We start from the raw sequence: 27,134 nt of genomic DNA, 5'->3' as shown, positions 1-27,134 counted from the left end.
GGACGCCAGCAGCTCGGACTAAGAAGCCGATCGCCGCCAGCCGCCGTGTGCCGCCGCTGCCGCCGCCGCTGCCGCCGCCGCCGCCGCCGCTGCCGCCGCCGCCGCCGCCGCCGCCGCCGCCGCGGGCCGCCTGCCGCCCTTGCGGGAAAGCGGACCTGCCGCCAAGCCAAGCAGCAGTTTTTAATGGATTCTTGTCACGTTGGGCGCCAGATGTAGATGTAACCAACCGTCTTATTAAATAAGAAACACAGAAACAATGTAAAAGAGAAAGCCGAGAGGTCAGAGCTCAGAGCTAAAATCTCACCCTTCCTCCTGCTGTCCCAGCTTCGCGAAAAGAGACCTACTTCCTCTCGGTTCGTATTTTTAAAGTATGTTGTTCTGCCTTCTCATTGGTTGTAAACCCAAACACATGACTGCCTCGTCACTGTCTGAATGTACAGCCCCCTAGGTCTTAAAGGCATATGTCTCCAATGCTGGCTGTATCCCTGAACACACAGAGATCTTATGGGATTAAAGGCGTGTGCCACCACCGCCACACTCTTGCTATGGCTCTAATAGCTCTGACCCTGAACACACAGATATCTATGGGATTAAAGGCGTGTGCCACCACCGCCACACTCTTGCTATGGCTCTAATAGCTCTGACCCCCAGACAACTTTATTTATTAACATACAATCAAATTAATATTTCAGTATAAATCAAAATAATATTTCAATACAATTAGATTACCACCACACTTGTCTCTGCCTTCCAAGTGCTAGAATTACAAGCCTGTTCTGCCACATTTAGCTTTTTCACATGAGTTCTGAGCATCAGACTCATGTCGTCATGATTTCAAGGAAAGCCCTTTGCCAACTGATCCACACCTTCCCAGCCTCCCCGTCTTTCTATCCATCTTTAATTTCCCCTTTAAAATTTTGATCTAGAATTTATAAGAAATTTCAAGACTAAATACTAAAAATAATCAAATCATCCAATCAATATATAAGTAAATTAACTGAACAAGCAGTTAAATTCAAAAAGAAAGTTGTATCCAAAAACCCTGCAGGTTACAACAATGACTTATCTGCAAAATATGCTCCTTGATTTAACAGTGGCGTGGATGTTGGGGGAGTAACCAACCACTTTTCTATTAGACTAAAGCCTGCTCCATGAGATGGCCCTTGACACTGTTAATGAGGCCAAGAACCTGAGACTAGATAGGTCATAGTTCCTAATGACATAGTACTATACCCACCTAAGAGGCTTCTTCTTGCAGCAGATGGCCATTAACACAGAGACCTGTGACTAGACGATGTGCAAAGGGAGAGCTAGCTCATGGAACACTCTGTCCCTAATGGGATGTCTCTATCACTCCCTTCCCCTCAGGCCTCAGGATCTATGTGAAAGAGGGGGGTGGAAAGACTGTAAGAGTCAGAGGCAGTGGATGATTTCAGGGAAACTGTTTCCCACACACAACAGAGCAGGCGCACATATGTATTCCCAGATATAGAATGCAAACATCTACACAGGCTCAAGCTGGCACAGAGGCGGGGAAGCAGGGACACAAAGTTCCACCCCTAACCAAACAGCTATTCTCAATTGGTAGCTGCTGGGAGCAGGGAAAATCCGTTTTCTTTTCCAACGGAGTGACACTGGGTATATTAACCACACTCCAGGAAAGACCCCTGAAGTAGTTCATCAGGAGTAGTTGACCAACACAAAATGGACTCCACATTTTTTTGTGGGTTTTGTTTTTATTTTTTAAGAGAAAGAACACAAAGTTGGATGGGTAGGGAAGTGGAGGAGGATCTAGGAAGAGTTGAAGGAGGAGAAAGAATATGATCAAAATATATGAAATTCTCAAAGAATAAATAAAAACAATAATAAACAAATACCTACGGCTGAAATCTTATTAAAACAACATCATCATCTTAGCAATCAAGGAAATGTGGATTAAATATGCTTTAAGATTCCATTTCATTCCAGTCAGACTTTCTATCATCAAGAAAACAAGATTCATGATTACAGCAGCTGTGTTACCTGTACAGGCTTGAACAAGATGGGCTCATTAACATTCCTTCATGGATGGGAGATGGGCTTATGAGGCTCCACCACCCTCCAGATACTAGCAATTAATGGTGGCTAGGGGAGTGGAAGTAATTTTCTTCAGTGATGAAGCCACTGGTAACCTGCCAACATTCCAGGAAATAAACCCATCCATGTTCATGCACGCAACCCTAATTAAACTTAGTGAGCCACAAAAAGAAAGCAAAATTACAATAAAAAGTCACGGAAAGTAGGAGGGGACCTGCTGAGGAAAAGGGATTCAGGGAGAGCGGAAGGAGGGAGGGAGAATGAGGCGACTGGACGTGGCTAAACGCATTATACATCCAAATGAAAATATCAAATAAGAAAATAAAGAAGAAAATGAGCGGCAATGAGTGATGGAGAGGGTGTGTGTAATGATGTTAGCCCATGCTGGGAGCTGCCTTGCACACACTCGAGCACACACACACACACACACACACACACACACACACACACACACGTGCACACACCAAAAGATCTATGCATATTCAATACAGATGATAAAAAATAACATACAAGTGTCCCACATATTACTTAACGAAAGTCTTATAATCTAGAAGGTAGAATTACAGAATGACAGAATTAAAATGCTTTAAAAAGTAAACCAAAATCTGTATCTAACCAAACTGTCATCCAGAAGTGAGACATTCCAGAAAAACAAAAGCCAAAGGCATTCATTACCACTAGACTAGGCTTGTAAGAAATGTTAGGAGTGGTCTTGGTGGGATGGCCTAGTCAGTAAACACTTGTCTTGTAAGTGTGAGGACCTGTATTCCATCCCTAGAAGCCACCTGAGAATTCTGGGCCTATTGATGAGTACTTGGGATCCCAACTCTAGGGAGGTAGGATTAAGAGACAGGGACACTTGGGGGGGGGGGGGGCGGGGAACAGGGAGAGGCTTGCAGGCCAGCCAGTCCACCCTAACAGGTGAGCTCAGGCCAGTGAGAGACCGTACTGCAAAGAAGGGAGAGAGCATTTCCAAGGGCAACACCCAAAGTCATCTTCTGGTCTCCACTTGTGCACACACACATGAACATGCACACACATGCAAAGAACAAGCACAGCAATGTCCATTTTGAACTCCTCTGTGCCTCTTCCTGTGTTTTGCTTTCTGTCTTTCCACAATCATTTTTAGTGAAGAAAAGCAGTCCCTCGGGTTTCAGTTAACTAGCTGCAGGAGTGAAATGCTGCTGTGCTAACCCTGACTGTTCCTGCACATATCCTGGCGTGTTAAGACCTTCCATTCCCAACTCCCTAGGATCTGTGCCCACTCAGCACAAGCCAGGGATCCACACCACACAGAACTGAAGGATTGACAGTGGGACATAGCTGCATAGGTGGAAACCATGTCCATACCGTAAATGTGAAATGAAGGTCAGAAAGACGTCCGGAACAGAAAACACTTGTTGGCTGTTTTCTGGAACATGAAGGAAAGAACTAGGGGTGTTAGGGGGAAAACTGGGAAGCAAATGAGTCGTTTGCTTTCCCCCTGTTCTTTACCTAAGTGTTATCGTTGTCATGGGACAGTCTCTGCAATGGCTCCTCACCTTACGGACTAATTTTTTTTTTAAAGATTTATTTATTTATTATGTATACAGTGTTCTGCATGCATGTGTCCTTGCAGGCCAGAAGAGGGCACCAGATCTCATTACAGATGGTTGTGAGCCACCATGTGGTTGCTGGGAATTGAACTCAGGACCTTTGGAAGAGCTGCCAGTGCTCTTAACTCTGGGCCATCTCTCCAACTCCCTGAACTAATTTTTAAATAAGGAAGTGGAGACACTGGTCCCAGGTGGTTGACTCAACAAGAAAAGAAGGCAGCACTGTGAAGATTCAGTCGCTGCTCAGGCTGGGACTTCACAGTCACCTTCTCACTGTAAGCACTGGTGACCTGGAAAGGCCCCTCGTGCCCTGGATCCCTCAAAGATGGAGAGCTGACACAGAAAAGTAGTCTCTATTTATTCAGAGCCAGCTTTGAGGCAGGAGGATCATGATTTGGAGGCTAACCTGGCCTACATAGTGAGAGCCCGAGGAAGTTAAAATGGTAACACAGAGGTTAACTCGACCTATATAGGCAATGTCACTAGGCAGAGTTAGATGGGGGGGGGAGTAGGGACATAGTTAAATGAGTAAGGTACTTTCTGAGCAAACACAAGGACCTAAGTTTGGCCCCCAGTACCCATTGTGAAAAGCATGATGCAGCAGCATGTGCAATAATCCCAGCACCCCGGAGGCCTCCAGAAACAGGAGGATCCCACAGAGTTGTTGGACAGCAAATCCAGCAAACTGGCAAGTTCCAAGCACAATGAGAGAACCTAGCTCAGAAAAGAGATCAAGAGCAACAGAGGAAGGCATCTAAGAGCAACCTCTGGCTTTTATATGCAGGTGCTCACACATGCACACACATGTACACACATGCACACACATGCACACACACACACACACACACACACAAATCATTTTTAAATCCATTTCAAATGCTGGTGACATGACCAGTAACTGGCAGTTTAACTTTAATATCACCCTCCAGCTACAGCTATATTGCAAAAGACAGAAGTGACCAGAACGTCCTGTGTCCCGGCTTTTCTGCCTTTACAAACCTGCAAACTACATCATGAAGTTTGTAAAGTGGACAAAGAGGAGCCAGAAGCTGAGACACAGCCAAAGGTGACAGATAGAACATTTCTGTTAAAATCCATTTTAACAGAACAGAACTTTATATTTTATCAGGATAGTTCCTTTGGTTTCTACTGAGTTGTCAGGCTTTGGGTGTCTTAGAAAGACCGAGTTACAACAAAATCAGGACTTTAGTCTGTTGGGTTTATCTAAATGTGCATACAATTCAATCTTGCCACTGTTCTTTCACTGACCTTTCTTAAGCATGAACAGTCATGCTTACGGCAAATCCAACAGGATACGGGGTGAAGAGGACAGCCAAGGTTTCAGCCCTGTCCCTCTAAGTCAGCCAGGTCCCAGGGAACAGGATATGATGGGACACCTCCAATAGGATTCTAAAGGTCCCAGGGAACAGGATATGATGGGACACCTCCAATAGGATTCTAAAGCTCTAGTCACTCATCTTCCTGATCGGAACATCAGAAACTTCAGAGGTTGTACATTCTACAAAGAGGAGCACCATTACAGAGCATCCTTAATACATCCAGGTGAAGCCATATGGTCACAACAGCTTGATCTATACGGGCGTATGATGCAATTGCTAGAGCCTAGGGGCTTCTCCAGAGTCCCTAAAAACAGCACTTAAGGCACCTCAGCCAGCCCTTACAAAATGAAGTTAATTCCTGTGTGTGTGTGCGCGCGCGCGCGTGTGTGTGTGTGTGTGTGTGTGTGTGTGTGTGTGTGTGTGTGTGTGTGTGCGTGTGTGTGTGTGTGTGTGTGTGTGTGTGTGTGCGCGCGTGCGCGCGCCAGAAATCAACCTTGGGTACCATTCTTTAGGAACTACCTTCCTGGCTTTTCAGACAGGGATCTCTCACTGGGGCATGCTGATTAGGCTGGGATGCCTGGCCATCTAGTCCAGCGATTCCCCCTGCCTCCACCTCCCCAGAGCTGGGATTATAGGCATTCAGCACCACACCTGGCTTTTCAATGGGTTCCAGCAATGAAACTCGGATTGTCGTCCTTGTGAGGCAAGCACGTTACTGACTGGGCTGTCTCCCTGCTCCTCTCTTCTCAAACTTCAGATTTCACACCTGTGCAGACACTTGGCCTTCCCTGCAGGACTAGAGGACATTACAAGATTCCCCACTTTCCCGGCCTGGAGGCGCCTGGCTCACAGACAGACCAGTGCTGTGATGAAGGACACAGACATTCAAGGTATTCAATACCGAGCCTCAGCGGTCACAGAATCTGAACCCACTAATTTCACATCAACTCAAAAAACAAAACCAAATTGCCCTAACTAGACAAAGCAACTTCTCCCAGCTGTTATAAAAGAGTCTACTCTCTTCTGTGAGTTCGAGGCCAGCCTGGGCTACAGAGTGAGTTCCAGGAAAGGTGCCAAGGCTACACAGAAAAACCCTGTCTTGAAAAACCAAAAAAAAAAAAAAAAAAAAAAAAGAGCCTACTCTCTGTCGTGGGTGTGGTTTGCCCACATGTGTCTGTCTGTGGAACAGATTCTTCATTAAAATTTTTATATCAATTCTAGTCTAGTAGACTTTTACCCTGTATCTTTGGCTTGTCACTCCTGGCAAGACATACAAGACTCCAGTCTCCTCAGACATGTGCATAACATCCACACAAGCTATGAATTCACACACACCTATCTGACTAGAGTTCAACATATGCATCACATAGCCCTTCTTCCTCCGGATACACACATACAACTCCCCCAAACACTGAATATTCACATAAACTACCAAAGAGCTGTCGCATGTACAAACCACGCCCCACCACAATCACATAGGATGGCTTTTAATCTCCCTCATACAGTTCCTCAATCCAGTTCATATATAGCAAGCCTAACGTTTTACACGAAGACACACTACCCTGAACACACACCGCTGCCACAGCCCCAAATGCAAACATGTCTTCCTTCTACCTTCAGAGTGCACGTGAAGAAATGGAATTAAGGTGAACAGGAGCAGCAGGAGTGGATTGGCCACTTAGATTTCATCCCAAAGGAAGTGTGTGCTTTAAGAATTTTTGAGGAGGACACTACAAGAAGACAGTCTCATCCACCAGCCATTTTAGCACTCGGTGTCAGCAACAGATAGCATCTGGATATGAAGGGCAGAGGACAGAGCAGGTGACAAGCGACCTGTGTCAAGACAGCCCTAATGAGACACTTCAGGTGACACACAGCATCAGGTGAGGGTGTTTAGGGGCCTAGTCTTTTCATGTGTGCAGGGAGGATTGTGGGGGCATGTGTGTGTGTGCATGTGCGTGTGCGTGTGCGTGTGCGTGTGCGTGTGCGTGTGCGTGTGTGTGTGTGTGTGTGTGTGTGTGTGTGTGTGTGTAGGCCAACAGCTGGTGTCACGTGTCTTCCTGCATTGCTCTTAGTTCTGAGGCAGGGTCTCACTGACCCTGGAGGTGATTGAGCTGGCTAGGCCAGCTAGCCATGAGCTCCAGAGAGCCTCCTGTCTCCACAGGGTCCTGAGTGCTGCAATTACAGGTGCATGCTGCCAGGCACAACATTTTATATGAGTACTTAGCATCCAGCTCAGGTCCCCATGTGTCCCAGCCACTGTTCTATTGCTGTGTGAGGCACCATGGCCAAGGCAACTCTTATAAAATAAAACATCTAATTGGGCTTGCTTACAGTTTTGGAGGTTGAGTCCATTATCATCATGGCGGGGAGGATGGTGGGAGCATGGTGGGGAGCAGGTAGATGCTGGAGCAGTAGTTGAGAGCTACATCCTGATAGATAGGCAGAGACAGAGAGACTTTGGGCTTGGGACTTTTGAAACCTCAAAACCCACTCCCAGTGACACACTTCCTCCAACAATGCCACACCTCCTAATCCTTTCCAATAGTGCCGTTCCCTGACGACTATGCATTCAAACAGTGAGCCTCTGGGGGCCATCCTTTTTCAAACCACCACATTGTGTTTGCACACCGAACACTTTGCTGACTGAGACATCCTCCCATACTATGACTTCTTCCCAGATAAATTATGCTCCTCATTTTACCTTTAAAACAATTCATGCAAAACTGTTCCAAAGACTTAACTATAAGGAATTCAATATAAGATCACAGTCTTTGATTTCTTCGTTCAATGATATTTACTCCATCTCAAACAATGAATTTTAGCCTCTTGGGTCATTCATATTCTGCAAAGACCAGCCTCTTCTGGGTATTATACAGACAAAGGAGGTTAAGAGAAAGAAAAAGAAAAGGAAATTCCCTTTATTTTAACCACAAGGTCATGACCACCTGGAGCACGGCTCCCTGGTGACCTAAGATATATCTATCACACAAATAACTAAAGCCTAACTCATATGACTAATGGCACCTTACAGGGATAGACAGTCTGAAGATAAACAACTCATACTGTAGAATCTGCTTAATAAGAAAGTGAGATGGCACCCTATCTATCCAGCTGTGGACTCAAACAAACGGCCCAAAAGGTAACACCAAGTGACTTCCTTCTCAGTCAGAACCAGACAAGACTCCCACTCCTTTCTCGGCTGCATGAGCCCCTCTCTGAGGCTTACCTACAGCTTTCTTGCACTATATTTCAATAAATCCTGTCTGTCTGTCCATCCCCTTGGTGATTTCATTTACTGCCCACATCACTGGCTTTTCATACACATTTTACGTCTTACAGGAGTCAATAGATGAAGAGCATGTGTACTATGTCTATATAGCATGCACACATCTTTTAAGATGTTTATCAGAGACTAAGACATATAGCCTAGGCACAAGAAGGGCTACAAAGAGAAATTTGGGAGAAACTGCAGAGAACATAGTAAGTTGTCTTGAGTAAAACTGTTTCCATTGCTTTAGATTTCTCCCAAAGAGGGCTCTAAAGTCTTGGCATGAAGTGTGTACTCATTTTTGGGTATACCAACTCTCTACTGCAGCAACACAGTGGACAAACATGTAACAGACATTTACTTCCATCAGTGACTACAGGGGCCTCCTCTGAAAAGTGCTTCTGCCCAGCTCTGAGCTTACTAACATGACGGGGACGCCACTGTCCTGGACTACAGCCTTCAGCAGCCAGCCTCAAAGACAGAGGCAAAGGCCTTAGGCAAAGTAGGTCATAGAGCAACAGCCATAGTGGACGGAGCCTACACTGAATCACACGGGCTAGGCAGGGATGTGGCAAGTGAGGAACTGAAGTCACTTCTGTCACACCTCCAATGGGGTGTAGACTCTGGGGAGTAGGTGACTGCATTTGTGGGACAGTCAGAAACTCATACCCCAGTAAACATTCTTCATCTCTGCTCCCCATATGGAGACACCATGATGGGATTTGAAAGTGAACTGGTCTGCTCCCATCCCTGAGGTTTCAATCCTGAGGAGGACACGGGTTTCAAGCCTTTGTTGCCGTGAGACGATGAGGCTGGGGACTGAGGAGCAGAAGCGAGGAGGCATGAGAGGAGGCCAGCTGAGTGGATGCGGATGCGAAGGAGGACCATACCAGGAAAATGGACAGCGTGTTCTGAGCGGATGAGCAGTTAGCAGCTGCGGAATTTATAACAAGTACATATGGGATGCCATTCACTGCTCCAGGCACTTCACACACACTGACTTTAATCTTCACAAGCCTGGACAGCTGACATCACTAGTACTCTGTTTTGCAGAAAACTAAGCTGGGCTGAGAGGTTAAAATGCTTACTCAAGGACACAGGTCTCTGGGATGTGGACAAGCTCCTCAGTCTGTCTTTGGTCTCAGGATGCACTTTAAGGCATTTGCCAGCCAATGCTGAAAACACTTTAGATATATGTGCTCTGGGGACGAAGTTACTGTGGGACACTGAGGGATACCTCAAAGACAGGAGGACCCCACATAGGACATTTATTATGCAACTGCCTACGCAGGCAACTATCTTCTTGCTGAGAAGATGTTCCACTGTCCACTTCCTATTTCTGAGCTGAGCAAGGGATTGTCTGGGTTCCCTTTACCTAAACCTATATCCACAGCTGAGTGGGTTCTGGGAAGTTCTCACATTAGAGCATCCTTGCATTCCTCAATTCTAGTCTTGGGGTACCATGGAGGTATTTGTATCTGAAAAGATAGCTGAATGAAGTCTTGGTTTGTGGGAAGGATGTGGACCACCAGACCCTAAACTGAGATCTCTCCGTGTCCTCTGTCACCTGACAGTGGGATACTTCTTGTCTTTTTTTTTTTTTTTTTGAGACAGGGTTTCTCTGTGTGTAGCTTTGCGCCTTTCCTGGAACTCACTTGGTAGCCCAGGCTGGCCTTGAACTCACAGAGATCCGCCTGGCTCTGCCTCCCGAGTGCTGGGATTAAAGGCGTGCGCCACCACCGCCCGGCTACTTCTTGTCTTTTAAACTAAGATCAAATGAATTCATAAGAGGAGATTTTGGAGGCAGAGAAGGGGAGGAACTTCCTGTGTGATGGTTGGGAACTGTCAGTCAGCCTTCCATCTCTGGCCTAAGATAAACAACCTAATAGCAGAAAACACTGCTTTTGGCTCACAGTTTTGAAGGCCACAGTCCATGGCCACTTTTCCCAGGGTATCCTGAGGAAGAGTGTATAGCAGAGGCAGCCAGGAAAGAGAAAAAAGGATGGATCCCAATATGCCCTTCAAGGCCATGCCTCTAATGATCTAATTTCCTTCCACTGGGCTCCACCTAAAAAGCTCCCACCAGCTCCCAATAGAGCCACTAGCCAGGGACCAAGTCTGTTAACAATCATGAGCCCTGAGAGATACTTACGATCCAATTCACAAGACCCCACCAAAAGCCCCAAAGGCTCACATTCATTCCAAAATACAAAATGTGTTTGATCTATCTCCAGAGTCAAATTCTCAACAGTTCCTGCATTGCTTAAGTCCAAGTCCAAAGTCTCCTTTGAGATTCAAGGCAAACTCCTAACTAAGACACCAACCAATTGAAACTGTGAGAACATTCCCACAAACGATGCTAAATAGATGTCCTTGGGATGACATTGACTAGTCTTTCATCTTGTGACAGCAAGTTTTACTTAAATGAAATAATTTTTCTTCCCACCATGCCCTCTCTCAAACTTTTAGGTGGCTGCAGAATCTAAGCTTCCCCCGTTGCACTAGCTGTGAGCCCCTTAAAAAAGAAAGTTACGAAGAAGAAAGTTACAAAGAAAGTTAAAAGATACAAAGGCATTTGGTGAAAGTTACGATTTCAAAGGGGAAGAACAAGGGAAAAAAAGAATAAATCAGATCAGAACAAGATAAAAATGTAGTGGGGCAAACATCAGAGTCTGTACCTTCATATCAAGCACCTGGGGCATCATATATATCCCCAAGGCCGTGAACAGCACTTCTGTGATAAACGTGTCCACTTCAACCCATACACCTGTGCTTGGGGCTGGCTCTGTTCGCTGATTCTTTCAACAGGCATTCTATGCCCCTGGGGTCCCCTATATTCCTGGGGGTTTTATTGCAGCTTCACTTTCTCATGGGAATTGCTCCCCTGGATTCTGACACTGCTTGGCCTTACATGACTTCTTCTATAATTCATATAGAACCAGGACCATAAGCTCTGATACCAGTGTGAGCTGGAGCCAGAAAAACATGGTCCATAACTACAGAAGCCTCCGAGTGCCTCAGGAGCTGGACTAGGCATAGCAGATTCCTGGGGACAATTCCCGGGGTGGCTCTGGGAAAGCAGAGTTCACTAGGGTGGGAGAGGTATAGACTCTCTTCTCAAACGTGAGCTTCTGAGCCTCGAATGGGAAGGCTGTTGTTCATCTCTAAGATTCCCTCAAGGTATTTTCTACCCAGGGCAAAGCAGAGGACATTTTTCATTGCACCAATCTCTTTAGCAAGCATACCTCCCTTGATTGCAACTTTAAATACTCCACTTTCTGGTTCTCACGCCACCTTGACAGCATACTCATGATGACCTAATTTCTCTGACTATGCCTACTTCCAGAAGAAATCCTTCCTAGTAGTCCTTTGGGTATGAAGAAAACCTTGACCATGGGCTGAAGAGATGGCTCCATGGGTATAGCTCTTGCTGTGCAAGCCTGATGAAACTTAGTCTGGGCCTAAGGACACCACATAACCCTGTATGCAGTAGGGTACATGCCTGTAATCCCAGCTCTCCTATGTGGAGGTGGGAGGCAGAGATAGGGAAATGTGAAGAAGCTTGTGGTCCAGTCAGCAGAAAAATATCAGAAAGATTCTAACACACACACACACACACACACACACACACACACACACCTGTGTGCCACCAAACACATACATATATCATACATTGATGAATTTTAAAAAAATCCCACAACACAAGAGTTTGAGAGACACAGCATAAGAGTCATAGCTCATGATCTGACCCCTCTACTTCTTCCATCAAGGGCTAAGACTGCTGCAGGCTATGTCTCTAATTCCTAGTCAGGAGGAAACTCAACATTGCCTATACAACAGACATCCAGTAGGCACATAGTCTAGGAAATTACCATGTAAACAATAATTTTCTTATGTTCCACTCCCAAATAGATCAATGTAAAATCTCACGGTCCCCAAAGAAATATACTCCACAATTCCTGAATGCACATACAATCTACATAGCCTCTCCACTTCCATAGACAAACTGCCCGTATCCACCAGAAAACACCTTCATAAACCCCAAGAACTCAAATACATACAACAACTACGAACAACATAGGCTTCTCTAATACAAAAGACCAAACACAAACATTGGGTCACACATTCAAGCAAAAAGTCTTCAAGAACTCAGTCCTGAATAAGCACAAAGAGGATCTCTGAGCCATCAATATACTCCAACACTGTAAATATACACATTCCCCAAACACATGGATTGAATGCAATATATTAATATATTAATCTCACATGTGTGGAAACTTCTGCCATGCACCAAAAGCAGTCATAAACACACACTATATATAACATACTATTTAATATTCTGTATCTATAAAACACAAACTTCTGAGCTCATCCTCCAAACATTCCCATGAGCACTAGAAACACAGCATCATTAACCAAACCTAATGCACATTTATACACTGTGGTTTGAATGAGAATGTTCCAGCTCAGATGTTTGAACACTTCACCCCCAGTTGGTGGCACTGTTTTGGGAGGCTTGGGAGGTACAGCCCTGCTGCAGGAAGTATGTCACTGGAGGTGGACTTTAAGAGTTTAGATACTCTGTGCCATTCCCAGTTCAGTCTCTTATGAATTGTGCTTATGGTTCAAGATATGACTGCTCAGCTTCTTGGTCCTGCTGCCATACCTGCATGCTTCCCCTCCATGATGAACTCTTACCCCTCTGGAACTGAAAGCCCCAATAAACCCTTTCTTATATAAATTGCCTTGATCATGATGTTTTATAACAGGAATGAAAAAGTAATAATAAATTGAACAAATGACCTCTTTTTCAATGAGCAAATATACATATTTTATGTACTCAGAGATAGATATATACCACCAGTGTAAATGCCCAAGACATAGAGAAGTATTACCCATAAAACATTTAAATTACAAATACAAACCACTCATTCATTGATCCAGAATTATCTCTAGCTGCTAGAAAACATTTCCTACATCATCAATACTAACATGTGACTATATTATAAACCCCAATGCAGCAAATAGTTGCCACACACTTGCCTGTGCAAATGCATAATCTCATCTATCCATCAAATACACGCATCCTTGCTTATTTGCTATATGTATACTCACTATTTCCTATTTACCATATATAGAGCAACAGAGAACATTCATTATAAAAAGGGAGATTATGGAATCTACTTTTAAAAAGGAGTTGTTTTAAATAAGATAAGTAATGAAAATTTTTTGGTCTGAGTTTATCAGATGTTACTGGACTGGACATTGTTAATATATATAATGGAGTTTTTATCTGAATCTGTCAAATGTTAATGGTCTAGACATCATTAATGTAATTTTTGGCTGTATATATTGTATATACTTATTGGATAGTTTTTCTTGTATTAGTTATAAGCTTTCTTTAATTTTAGACAAAAAGAGAGGAAATGTGGTGGTATTGTGTTCCCCAAAATACTGTGTACCTTAATAAACTTATCTGGGGTCAGAGAACAGAAAAGCCACTAGTTAGGCAGTGATAGCACACTCCTTTAATTCTAGCATTCCAGAGGCAGAAATCCATGTATTCAAGGATACAGACAGGCAAGGTGACTCATCACGCCTTTAATCCCAGAAAGCAAGCCTTTAATCCCAGGGAGTGGTGGTAGAAAGCAGAAAGGTATATAAGGCGTGAGGAACAGAAACTAGAAGCATTTGGCTGGTTAAGCATTTGGCTGGTTAAGCATGTGGCTGGTTAAGCATTCAGCTGGTCAAGCTTTCAGGCTTTGAAGCAACACAGTTCAGCTGAGATTCATTCTGGATGAGGACTCAGAGGCTTCCAGTCTGAGGAAACAGGACCAGCTGAGGAACTGGTGAGGTGAGATAGCTGTGGCTTGTTCTGTCTCTCTGACCTTCCAGTATTCACCCCAATAACTGGCCTCGGGTTTGATTTTATTAATAAGAATTTTTAAGATTCCTGCTACAATTCATTCAAACTGTCATGACACTTTAGTAAACATTCTGTCACCTAAATATTCTCCACACAAAAATCTGGTCACATATAGAAAATATAAACATTCACAAGCCATACAAGAAAATGCAAATTCCATACCCATGTATTTCTCCATCAACATCAAACATTTATATAACACTTCAAATGTGCAAATCTATCTGCTCCCATATGTACAATCTTACCACTTGCATAAATGAGATGACACACTTTGAATATCCACAATGAAATAACTCCTCCATCTTTCAAACTTAGAATCATATGAACCTGACACTACAGGAGTACATATCCACTCTACAAGCCACCCCCCCCAAAAAAAAAACTTGTCACACACCTGTCTTCACATGCTATAAACACAGTAGGCAAATCCTGTAACCATCCATGGCATTCCAAACATACAAATAATCCTGAATTTTCCCAACAATATTCTCCCTTTTGTATTGCCACAGAAATATGCATGATTTCTTTAACATTGTCCACATGCACTTATTTCTTGCCCAAGAAGAATATATTTCTTCCAAACTCCACGACAAACAAAAATATCCCAATTTTCAAGAGAAAAAAAAAAGATGAAATATTTCCAAACCCATATTACAAATACCTAACCCCAAGTCCAAGGTTACACGCATGTTATTTCACATTGTCTAAATACAATAAGCTCTACACACTATCAAAATCCCTTAATTCCAAATATCTAAACCAACACCATCACCCACATGAGAATACACACATCAGGTTCTCACCACTCATAATCCAAAACTATAAATTCATACACAATGCCCAATTTATGTCCTAAAAATTATATAGCAAATTATACATACTCTGAGTTACTCCGCATAAGGTCAGCAAGCACAGCACCACATTATATATGAGAATACTCACCCCACAATTTTCATTCCCGAAATTAAAACACTTTTCACCTTCTTGGTCTCAAAATCATACACACACATACACATACACACACACACACACACACACACACACACACGATTACATACTAGTCACATACAATTAAATAATAAAATAGTCTTTGTTGTAAATTCCTTTTACTCATCTGATTTTCACATAATGCTTTTCTTGATTATTGCCACCCTTGAGGTCCAAAAGGAGATGCAAGGCTGAATTTAAAGGGCCATTTATTCAATTGTGAAAAGCCACTAACATCCGTGGCAATTGATGGAGCTGCAACATGAAGGCTGTATTTCTGGCTGATATTTATGCTTGTATGTCAAAAGTTCACTCATTTTTAAACAACATGAGAAATTTGTTTGTTCAACTAAACAATGCTTTCCAACACTTTGAAAGCTTCCTGAGAGTATAGAGGACACAGACGAGGCACACTTTCAAAGTTCACACCTCATTTATTAACTCCGCCCATCCACACGCATCAAAAGCCGGACAGCCTACAGAATGATGGGAAAAAGCCCTGGTCTGGGCACTTGCCAATGCCAGTGGTGTAAAAACTCCCAGGCTTCAGGCTGGCCTAGGGAGGGCACTCAGTCATTCAAGGCCACACTGCCTATAAGATACAAGAAACTAACAGCCAAGGGTAGCGACAGTGGGGACTGCATGCTCAAGAAGTTAGGCTTGAGTTTCAGTTACCTTTTTCTCTGTAACGGACTCTGGACGCCGCCATATTCACGGAACGTTAGGAGGCATGCTCGCTCCCGCATCCCTCATGCTCGCGCTGGCGTGCTCGTGCCCCCTTCCACGCTTCTGTTTGAGCGGGTGCACAACGGACGGATGCAGGGAGCCGAGGGAGGCAAGCAGCTCGCGCTGGAACTCCAACAGCATGCACAAACAGGAGCGCTGAGGTGAAGCATGGAGCTTTGCGGGAGAGGAAAGAATGTGTGGAGCATCGCCCCCACCCCGCGCCCCGCCTGCTCACAGAACCTGGGCGCTCATCCCTCCTTAAAACCGGGATTACAGACCTTCCACTCATGCACTTAGCATCCTCACCGAAAACTGCTGAAGAAGTCTGGTTCCTTCTGCATCCAATTTGGATGGCATTTGTCTCCTTTGCACCTTTCAAAGAACAGTATGTTCTCTCCCATACTTCCTGAAAGCTCCATTAAGGAACACTTCTAGCCAAAATAAAAAGAAAGAAACAAAGAAAAGGAAAAATCAGACCCAGGAAACACTCTGAGACATAATTTACCTGCCTCTAGGGTCCTTCCTATGACATCCAGTGTGTTAAAAATCTACTTCACAAGGGGAGCTTCTGCCAATAAATGTCAGTTCGCAAACGTTTCCTGTGAAATTGGTGTCATTCTACCTTTAATTGAGACCTGATAGTCTGGGTCCCTCTAAACCTCTCTTCCGGTCCCAAACCTCTGCCACAGCAGGAACACCACTGACTCCTACCAGGAAGTGGGGCTTGCACCCAGCAGCTTCTGCGGCAGCTCTCTGGATTCTCAGTCCACGTCCCCCTCAACCATTTCCTAGCAACCCTTCTTGTCACAAGGCAAATGAGACTACTGTCTCCCAGCCTTATGACACTGATAAAATGAGACACACATATCAAAAGAGAACCAGACAAGCTTTCTTTAAGGGGCTGCTACAACCATACTCACACACAGAAAGGCACCTGCTCTTTCAGTTATGATGCTATATCACCGTCAGAAAGTATCACAAGTCAAATCTATATTTAATTTACCAAACCTCCAAGCATTGTACCTAGCATGATCCACCTTATTCATGCTCAGAATAGACACTATCCTATAACGGAGCAAAATCATCTACTGCAAATTCTTTTTATAATGGATTATCAAATATTTCATGCTACTAAAAACTTGCATTTGGTGTCTTTGCAACTGGCGTCAAAAACTCTTCAATATGCAAAATGCAAAAAACTCACCACAGTGTAGAACATTTGGATCTTTTACCCAACATGCATTGTGATGCCATCTCCAGTCTGCGCAATGATCAGACTACAGATACAAATATTGTTTGTTGTGAATGCCTTTTGCTTTAGCATCCTAACATTAACAATTTCTAAGGCAATTAAGTGAGATAGTCTTTCCTGCAACCAGAGAACATGATTCCAAGAACACCAACATATAAAAAAAACAAGATGGAAGTCTACAGCTAGTGAATCCAAGATCATATTGGAGCATAAGATGGGCACATGCACACACAGAAATCAGTACTGGGCGATGGTAAATGGAATCCTGGCTTTTTCAAAATGTACACGGGTAATGGATTTCTATGCCTAGAAAATCAGAGCCCTAAGAATGTTAAGCCTCTTTGTCTTGGAGTAAAAGAATGTTTTCTCTTTTCTTGTCCCTCTCATTTAACCTTGTTTCCATTGAGAAGCTCACAAAGGCCAATTTGTCACATGAGCCTACACATTATTTTTTGTGGTAGAAGAACAGATTTTTAATCATCAAATGTCTGTTTGCAATAAAAGGACTCCATACCACTGATCCAGAGAAGTGATTTCATTTTTGAGTCCTGTGGACTACATATCCTGAGTGAAGCCTTGATGGGCTGGCACCTCTAGCAAAAAGAGATGGTGAATGAGACTATCATGCTACAGGGTGCAGACATCCCAGCACTGGTTGGACACACAAGAACTGCTTCGTAAAGAATGGCGTGCACATGGCGAGAAGATCCATGGATCTCCTGAGATCAGATTTTCAAATACGTCTGACTCTGTTACTTAGACCCTCTATATTTGTCTGCATATATGTTCTAATTTGTTGAGTAAGTGTAAACAATGTAAAAATGTTCACACACCTGCCCTCTGTAGGAGGGATGCAGAACGCAGGATGAAGGGATTAAAACAAGATCTACTGAAGAAATAAGGAAGAGGCATCAGTGACCGCAGTGTGCTGTGTCTATAAGAAACCATCTAAAATTTTCCTAGAGGCAAACACTAAGCATGTGCAAGCACCTCTAACAAGGATGCATCCTTTGAACTGACCCCAAGGTTCTTAGGCACCTGCCACAGCCCCTTACGGAATGTTCCCCAGCCCCGCTTCACTCTTGCCCCTCCCCCGCTTCAGAATGTTGTATGCCACATTCTGGAGCTGTTTACTTTCAAACTTTTCTCAGCTGTGGCCGGCTCTCTTGAGCATCTGTCACATATTGGCGACTCTCGGTGTGATTCATCTGAGTTTTCTCACCATGGATCCTAGCAGACAGGCATGGTTACTGTCCAAGCCTGTAGGAATAGCTTCCGAAGGTAAGCCTGGAGTATCGGGGTATGGGACCTGACTCCCTGCCGCGGGCAATTTAAATCTGATGCTATCAATGACTGACTGGACCAAGGGAGGGGATGGGAGACAGACAGCTCTGGACTTCGGCAAGGACATCTCACCTCGGAGACTGACAAAGCTTACGGCAGGGTGAACAGAGTCCATGGTGGAACTGAGTTGCCACAAGGAAACACACTGGATCAGGAGATATGATGAGAGGCCCCAGACTGGCTCCTCCTGTATGGCAGGCAGGTCTCCTGAGCACAGGTCATAGCTGTGGTGGGATGGTTCACTGTGGTGGCCCAGGGAAGGCTCACGGGCAACAGCTGAGCTCTGGGTCATTTCTCTATGCTGCTGGAACTTGTGCTGTGAAATTATGAATTCCAGGAATTTAACTGGGCCACCTTAGACCTTGGGAGGACAGTGCAGACTAGGCAAGATACAGCTCAGTGGGGTCTTCTCTGTGAGGATGGAGTTTATTTCATCAACTGGCAGCCCAGAGTCCCTCATGCCTTACGATAGAGGGAAGGCTTCTCCTTCCCCAGGTAGTTGATGTTTTTGATTCTTGTGAAGCAGAGCAGTTAGGAAACATCAACTAACAAAGAAATGGGTGGCTGTTCTTAATTTTGGGGCTTACTTTTTCAAATATCAGTTTAGAGGTGTTGTCTTGGAACTATTTGTGCAGTTCCCTTAGCCCAGCATGGAACTGTAATGGGAAGCCTCTCTTCCCTGACGTGGGGTGCTGTTGGTTTGGGTGGGTTCTAAGGAGGCTGGGTCCTTTTCCAGGGGCTTTAGAGAGAAGCGTTTGTCTTAGAACATGTTCTGTGTTACTGTTAAGCAGAGCTAGAATGGTTGTTCTGGGTTTTTGGACTTGGCTCTCTTTGAGAGAGCCCTCATGAGTTCCTGCTTGAACAGCAATGAGCTCCAGGGAATTATGTCTCACTTGGCACCTAATCATTTCCTTATATTGTTGGGCTCTCGCAAGAAAAGGATACATGCGGTTTTCATTTCATGGCTAATCGTGACAATGCCAGTAGCTGTGGTAATCCCCAGAAACCTCCAGACAGCCCCTCTCCACTCACATTCCCTGGCCCTTCACAGCCTTCCACAGCCTACCAGGCTTGCAAGGACAGGGCGTCAGGGAACTGCATGGCTGTCTTACACACCAGTACTGTGGGAAGAGCTCCCAACCATGGTGGGGACCAATGACCATCAGGGCAGTGTGAGGATGCCAGAATCTATCCCATTGCTGTTTCCTGTGGGAGGCATTAGGAGGGAGAGCAGGAGCATGGGTAGAACATGCTACAGGGTCACCTCCAGGATTCTGGGGTGCTGACTTGGAGGATTGCACAGACGTGTTTTTTGTTTGTTGTGCTGGACTAGAAATGGGGGAGGTTTGAGAGTGTGGGAGGAACAATCAGAAGGGGATGAGGTCAGTATCTGAAACCGGCCACCTTCACAGAGGCCCTTCTAGAAACTGTCCCCATTGATAGTGCCTTGCCTCCTGTGAGCATAATCACTGGGATGGTGGTCCAGACCAAGTCAAAGTGATCCATCTCGGGGAAGAGAGCTAGAACACTGGTGTTCCAGGGATTCCAGAAAAAGCCTCTCAGAGGTGGGAACGCTGAGGGCTCCTCTCCACAGACAGGGATCAGGGAATCTTGGTGGATGGAGAGGAAGATCCCTGCTGGAACAGTGCTCAGCCAGATGAACCCAGCATAGAATTCCCTCAGGGAAATCTGCAAACAGTACAGTCTCCTCTTCCCTATGACCCTCTCCCAATTTCCACTACCAGGACCACTGAGTCACCCTCCTGTGCCCTCTCTCCTCTCCCATCTACTCTCTCCTTTATCTTCACAGCATCTTCACTGGGACAGAACATGACTGTGAACCCGGGTGCATCCATGCCTACATTTGCTACCCTGCCTGTTCTCCCACCTGCCCCCCAACCAGCACCCCAGTTATTCTGGGAGCCTCCAGCACCCCTCGTGACTGCAGGCATCTCTCCCAGGAATCCTCTAGTGCTGTCTGCCTTGCCTGGGATGTCTTTGGTGGCAGAAAATGGAAGCACTGCCCTGGGGACAGCTGTACCTCTGAACATTGTACAGGTTGGGACACCGGGCAGGCCTGTCCAGCCTGTGCACAATGCCAACATTGTCCTCACTCAGGTGCCCCTCAACTGTAATGGCCCCGGGCCCCAGGGTGGTGGCGTGGGGCACCCTGCTTCACTCATCATGGCGACACCTGCCGCAAACACCTTCATAAATGCTCGGATTGCTTCAACCGTCCAGCCTCAAGAAGGAACGTGGGTCCTGGGCCCTCATCCCCCGACCACACAGCCAGTCGTCCCGGTGGTTCCTGTCAGGTCCCCAGTGAACTCAGCACCACCCACAAAAGGAGCATATGGGGAGAGTGGTCCAGCCAACGGCCAAAACAACTCCCCAGAAAACTACTCGTCCAAACCGGACAGTGTCTATGGGAACTTCCGGCGCTGGCAGCATATCAAGACTCTGGTCCAGCGGCACCTGTCCCAGACTCCTGACGTGGCAGCTTTCTCCTGCTTCCTCATGTGAGTGTCGCCCGTACCTGGAAGGTCCATCTGGGGCTTCAACGTGATGAGTGTGAGGTAGACAAGGAAGGAGCTGAAGGTGATGGAGCCACTCCAGAGGGCCACACTCTGAGGAACAGCCATGTCACACTAGGGATCCTGGAGTCCCGGGAGCTAGGATTTGGATTTAGGCCTTTCACTCCATTTGGTGGTTCTTCTCTCCTTAACTTTTTACCCTCTAGCATTGACAGACTCCAGAAAGACCTGTACATTTGTCCCCACCCCATTGTTCCGGGGAAGGTCTCTTAGGCCAGCAGGCTCCAGACCTGCACTGGGGAAATCTTTGGTCTCTTTGCTCCATTGCCCCAGTCCTTAACCCTGGGTTCCAGATCATTCTGTGCATTTTGTCAGTCAGCTCAGCCTCATGACCAGGTAGACTCAGAGGACTCAAACCACAGACACTGTATTTTCACAGTTCTGGACACTGGAGACTCTGACAGGACTTTGAAGGGTCAGTTCTGATCAAGTGTCCTTGGCTGTCTCACAGGACTCAAAGAAAATTGGGGGGGGGGCCTCTTCTTCCTTCCAAGAAGAGAACTACCCCATCCCGGGAGCCCCGCATCATGACCTAAGCCTGGCTACCACACAAGGTCCCATTTTCAGGGACTTTCTCTTTGACTTTGTCACCCATGCTTCCATACCGGGAGCCTAAACCTCACTCAATCTTCCACACTGAGTGGTAGAAGGAGAATTCACGTGGCAGCCAGGGAAATGGGCAGAGATCTTTGTGTCGATGTTTGCTGCATGGTTAGGCATTCCTAGAGGCTGACTTTACACTGGCACAGGATACAGATGCATCTTGGGTTGGGTCTGCTGGGTCTGGAGTTGAGTGGTTCTACTGAATTACAGTCCGGTGCTTCGGTCCCTGGCCCGGAGGAAGCCCACCATGAATGTGGAGGAGGGCCTGTGGAGGGGTCTGCAGGAATGGCAGTGCACAAGCAATTATGACCGGATGATCTTCTTTGAGATGGCGGAAAAGTGAGTCAAGGGAGTCGTGAAGCAGGGTGTGTGGGGAGCCGTTAAACATGGATGGGTCTTAAGGAGGGTATGTGTTGTGGGTACTGCTCAGTTGGAGCTAGGTCTAGTGAGTTGTTACCCACACTCTGCCAAGAGGACTACCTAACACTTGGGCCCTGGTGGCAGTCTTGGTGTCCAGGATGCTGTTTTGACGTCCTGGAGTGCTGGGCTATCTGCCCCATGGTCCCAGCAGCTCTGACCTCATTAGTCACGAGTCTAGCAGGGTGAGAGTGGGAGAAGTGGCCCAGCCCAGCCCCATGGGGTCTCCTCCAACACTGGGGTTTGTGCAAAGCAAACATGCTCCACAAGTCTTAGGCCAACCACCTGGCATGGAGCCACTGCTTTTCGACAGTAGAACCCACTGCATCCCGAGAGAGTGGCCTCAGTTGTATCCTTGTGTACCTGGAGTGGATATGAACGGAAGCACGCAGAGAGGAGAGAAGCCTCTTACACACTCTGAGGACATGTCTGGTCTCTGCCTTGGCTCCATGTGATGCTGTTGTGCACACAAGCCGACAAACAGCTCTCAGAGGGAAGCAGCCACGCCTCTCAGCTTCCTTTCTACTTTCTCTTGACATCTCCTGGGCCCTTGTCTCCCAGGTCGTTCCAGCTCTCCCAGTTTCAGCTTCCGCATCTCTGGATCTGGTCCAAGATCCCTGGTGTGCTCCATCAGTCATATCCATGGCCATCTTACAAGTCGGCTCTTCTCTGTGGCTCTAGGCAAGGTCAAGATAGGCCTTAAGGAGGAGTCACATGAAAGCCCCACTTGGGCCACCTCAAACTGATTTGATTCCTAGCAAATATCAAGAGATATAGTGTGCCCCAGAGCTGTGGTTATGTTCCAAGATCAGCAACTTCATGGGAGTGTACCAGACCACCCCAAGACCCTATACACATGATCACCTTTAGAAATCTCCTATGATGGGCCCTGGCCTCCCTCATCCCTAGGTTCACAGAATTCGAGAGTGCAGAAGAGATGGAGAATTCAAGGCTGGAGATGGAGAATTCAAGGCTGGAGATGATGAGAGGTGTCCAGTGCCAAGTTCTTACAACCACAACAAGGCAAGATCCTCCGAGGCCCCCAGCTCCTGAGGTGGCTGAGGAACCAGGTAGGGCTCACATACCTTTAGGTTTCTATGCAAAAGTCAAATCAGTCAAAATAGACTTTTGCCCCACATGTGGGCTTCTTCCTTCAGGACAGGGCATTTGCTATATAGCCTGGGGTCCCTTGCAGCTCTTAGTCTTGAACTGGAGAATCATTGAACTGGCCATGATCATTGCTCCCTAAGGACTCAAACACCATGTGATCAGGACCTGGGCACTGAGTTTGGAGAGAACCTGAAACTTTGGGGGCTCCAAATGTTCTCCCATATGACTGTCGTAGGCATATCACCCTTTGCAATGTTCTCTCTCACAGATGTTTAGAGAAAACTGTGTTGGCTTACCCTAGGCCACTGCAGCTCCCCTGAACTATGCTCTGCATGGCATGGCTGGAGCTGAACCCCATCCATGTATCATCATGCTCTCCTGTCTCCTAGTGTGCAGCTCCATAAAGGCTGTCCCCAAGTCTGACCCTGCCCACCTCCCAGTACTCAGACACCAGCAGTTACAGAAGACTGAGCCTCCCATGGAAATTCCACCTGAAGCTGTGCAGGAATACATGAATATCATGGACTGGCTGGAGAGGCTTCCACAGTCATTCACAGGAGAGCCCAAGGAGGAGGAAGAGGAGAGCATCAGGCCGAAGCAGGAAGAAGATGACTTGTACTCAGACGCAGGGCTACTGGACTACATTGACGAGCTGTGCTCCCAGAAACACTTTGTTGAACAAGTGAGCTGCATCTGGGGCCCTGGTGTGGGCCAGATTCTGAGTTTGGCATCCTGGTCCTTGTAACCAAGCCTGCTTCCCTACCTTCAGAGCTCTGTCTGTCTGTCTCTGTGTGTGTCTGTCTGTGTGTGTGCACTCTCTGTGTCTTTGTCTGTCTGCCTCTCTCTTTCTCTCTCATGTGTGCACGTCTGTCTGTCTGTGTCTGTCTCTCTGTCTCTCTCTCTTTGTGTGTGTGTGTGTGTGTGTGTGTGTGTGTGTGTGTGTGTGTGTGTGCATGTGTGTAAATGTTGGTTGTCATCATGACTTGGCAGCAACATAGAACAAGATAGAGGTCCCTTTGGCTTGAAGACTCCCTGCTTCCTGGCACTCAAGTCCTTTTCCTTCTGTTTATAGGTGGAGGCCATAATAAACCCCCAATTTGTGGCAGAAATCCTATCTTCCAAACCAGAGATGGACATACTGGCTCTAATGAAGGATTTGGAGTATGAGGAAGAACTCACTGTTAAGCAGGTAGACAGGGAAGGGTGAACACTAGGGACAGCAGGGAAGGAGCAATAGGTAGGCAAGAGGCAAGCAGACACCAGGCAGACAGGATAGAGAGAGACACCAGGCAAACTGGACGGGCAAGGGAGAACCCCAATAGAGTGGGGTTCTGAGGAACACCAGGTGGACAGGAAAAGAGAGGATTCTGCTCATAAGAACCATGTGACCTTGACTGACCTACAGGAAGTCAAGGCATCCTACCTGGGGCTTCACCCAGAAGGGGACATAGGTATGGACATTGGGGGTGGTCTACAGTATACAGCTGCAAGGAAGCAAGCATGCTACCCAGCAGACCCTCAGTCTCGGACACTCAGACAGTTGGCTACCTCCACCCAAATGCTTCACCCCCTCTCATCCTTCCAGCCTGGGCTGAGTCTTACGTGCCCATTTCCTCCTGCAGCTGCTGGAGAAGCACCTGGCTTTGAAGAAGAAAGGCTGTAAGGGTGCACCTCTGAACCCCGGTGCCCCTCAGATACTTGCCAACGCTTCTGTACTGACTGACTGCCAAGGTGCAAAGAGAGATGACCATAGTCCCCAAAGAGGGGCCAGTGCACAGAAATGTTCCTCACAAATGGCTTCCTCAGACCATCAGTGTTCTGGAGCCACCAATTCGGAAATGTGGAGACCTAGGCCTACTGTCTTCCCAAGCAGTCAGTGTTTACCCTCAGTGGCAGACATCGGATCCACTGTTATTCCCTGTGGCCGAGAAGCCCATCCCCCAAACCTGGGGTCCAGATGTGCGGTGAGCCTCAGAGGAGTTTCTGCTACCGAGGAGCCCTATGAGTCACTGGGCAGAGCCGCTGAGGACAAGGAGGAGCTCCCCAGCCTGGCCTTCCTCCTGTGTTCCCAGTACAGGCTGGTGCCATGGAAACTGGCTGGCCATTTGTGCCCCTACGCGGGTTTCTCTGACTCTGATAGTATCCCCAAACCCTCATCTCCAAAGATAAGGGGCCTCAGTCCTGATGCATCTCCAATTGCCAAGTCAAAGAAGCGAGCTCTCATTGGAGGCTTGACTCCTATGGCTAAGAGATCTAACTCAGGGCCTGGTCATGCGATGTTTGAAGGGCCATTCTCAGCCCTGGAGCTTGCTCACCCCTTGCAGGCTCAGAAGAGGAAGTATGAGTCACTAGGCACCCGGAAGAGGAAGAGGAAGAAGCGGCACTGAGCCACCGATGTGATGTCCCCTCAAAGCAGGCAGAGATTTCACTCTGCCTCTAGCCTGCAGCCCCAGAGCAAAAAAAAAGAAAAGAAAACCAGCTCCTGCTCACCCAGGGCTGATCAGCTGGTGCTAAGGGGGCCCTGGGAAATAAAGGCAGGGGTGAGGGGTGGGGTGAGGAGTGGAGGGTATTATCACTTTAGAAGTTTGTAATTTACAGTGAATAAAGGTAATTTTGTTGAAAACGGTGTTAGAGCTGTGTCTTAGTTTGGGATTCTATTGCTGTGAAGAGACGACATGACCATAGCAACTCTTATAAAGGAAAACAATTAATTGGCTCACTTACAGTTCAGAGGTTCAGTCCATCATCGTCATGGTGGGTCATGGTGGCATTCAGGCAGACATGATCCTGGAGAAGGAGCTGAGAGCTTTACATCTTGATCTGCAGGCAACAGGAAGTGAACTGTCTCATTGGGTGTAGCTTGAGTGTGTGGTGTGTGTGTGTGTGTGTGTGTGTGTGTGTGTGTGTGTGTGTGTGTGTAAGACCTCAAAGCCTGCCTTCACAGTGACACACTTCCTCAACAAGATGACATCCACTCCACACCTCCTAATAGTGCCGCTACCTTTGGGGGCCACTTTCTTTGAAACCACCACAGGCTGCTACATGGAAGGAGAGATAATGAGGGGAAACCTGGAGATGCCGAGCTCAAGGGTGCACAGGTGCAGGCCCAGGGCTTCCTCTAGATTTACCCACTGATCCTGGGAGAATGCAGACTGACAGCCCCTGGAATCCCTGTTCTCACCCTCTCACAACGCCTCTCTGGTTAAAGGGACTACTTAGAACATGCTATTATAATCTGTGTCCTCAAAAACCTTCCCAGCGCTCAGCCCTGTCGACCATTACCCAGTTTCTAGAATTAGTCTAGCGACTGCATTTTTCTTAAGGAGTACTTTCTGCTCCCCTAAAGACATGCATGGCAAGACTGACCCAGTCCTCAGCTAGCCAGGGACTTCTGGAGGAAAAGGCCTGGCATTTAGAGGGAGGGGCCAATAGCCATCTGGGGACTGTTCAGCTGACACCTTTAGCTAGCTTCATCTTACACATCTGCAAACGCCATTCTGACAGTGACAGGAAGAGCCTGTTCCTGTGAACTCTTTTGTAGAACCACTTATTTTTTTTTTCTTTATTGGAGATTGAACAGAAGAACTTTGTATGCTAGGCAAGCATTCCACTACTAAACTATATCCCCTGATTGCTGTGGGATGTCTTTCTGTATGCTGTGAATATGTGTGGCTCCCATTGGATAGTAAATAAAGCTGCATTGGCGTATGGCAGGGCAGGATGGAGTCAGGCGGGAAAATCCAAAAGAGACAGTGAGAGGAGAAAGGCAGAGTGGGGGGACACCAGCCCACCATCCAAGGAGCAACATGTAATGGGACACAGGTAAAGCCACAGAACACGTGGCGATACATAGATTAATAGAAATGGGTTGAGTTATAAGAGCTAGCTATCAA

The 27,134-nt window shown here is 46.5% G+C and overlaps 1 protein-coding gene and 1 long non-coding RNA gene across 6 annotated transcripts in view; one reads left to right on the top strand and one right to left on the bottom strand.

The window, feature by feature from the left end:
- Positions 1-16,184, bottom strand: part of LOC107399398 (uncharacterized) — a 67,493-nt gene extending 51,309 nt beyond the window's left edge. Inside the window, exon 1 of the long non-coding RNA XR_013051639.1 lies at positions 15,871-16,184. This is a non-coding gene — a long non-coding RNA (uncharacterized LOC107399398). The remainder of the gene's footprint in view (positions 1-15,870) is intronic.
- The window catches only part of LOC102917380 (NUT family member 2-like), a 35,610-nt gene extending 9,750 nt beyond the window's left edge, over positions 1-25,860 (top strand). For 2 of the 5 annotated variants that reach the window (XM_076573321.1, XM_076573320.1), the window contains 8 exons: positions 5,769-5,901; positions 6,632-6,894; positions 20,328-21,036; positions 21,925-22,053; positions 23,041-23,201; positions 23,631-23,923; positions 24,314-24,430; positions 24,864-25,860. In XM_076573321.1, coding sequence (XP_076429436.1) covers positions 20,348-21,036; positions 21,925-22,053; positions 23,041-23,201; positions 23,631-23,923; positions 24,314-24,430; positions 24,864-25,628 — 2,154 coding nt within the window. In that variant the 5' untranslated portion in view covers positions 5,769-5,901; positions 6,632-6,894; positions 20,328-20,347 and the 3' untranslated portion in view covers positions 25,629-25,860. Of the gene's footprint in view, positions 1-5,768; positions 5,902-6,631; positions 6,895-10,751; positions 18,455-20,327; positions 21,037-21,924; positions 22,054-23,040; positions 23,202-23,630; positions 23,924-24,313; positions 24,431-24,863 lie in introns of all 5 variants that reach the window. The other 3 variants (XM_076573318.1, XM_076573317.1, XM_076573316.1) reach the window with 2 other exon arrangements.
- The last annotated feature ends 1,274 nt before the right edge of the window (positions 25,861-27,134 follow it).

The sequence above is a fragment of the Peromyscus maniculatus genome, chromosome 5 (genome assembly GCF_049852395.1).
Source record: "Peromyscus maniculatus bairdii isolate BWxNUB_F1_BW_parent chromosome 5, HU_Pman_BW_mat_3.1, whole genome shotgun sequence".
Taxonomy (NCBI): domain Eukaryota; kingdom Metazoa; phylum Chordata; class Mammalia; order Rodentia; family Cricetidae; genus Peromyscus; species Peromyscus maniculatus.
Note: the sequence above shows the minus strand (reverse complement) of the source record. Positions and strands in the feature narration are given on the sequence as shown.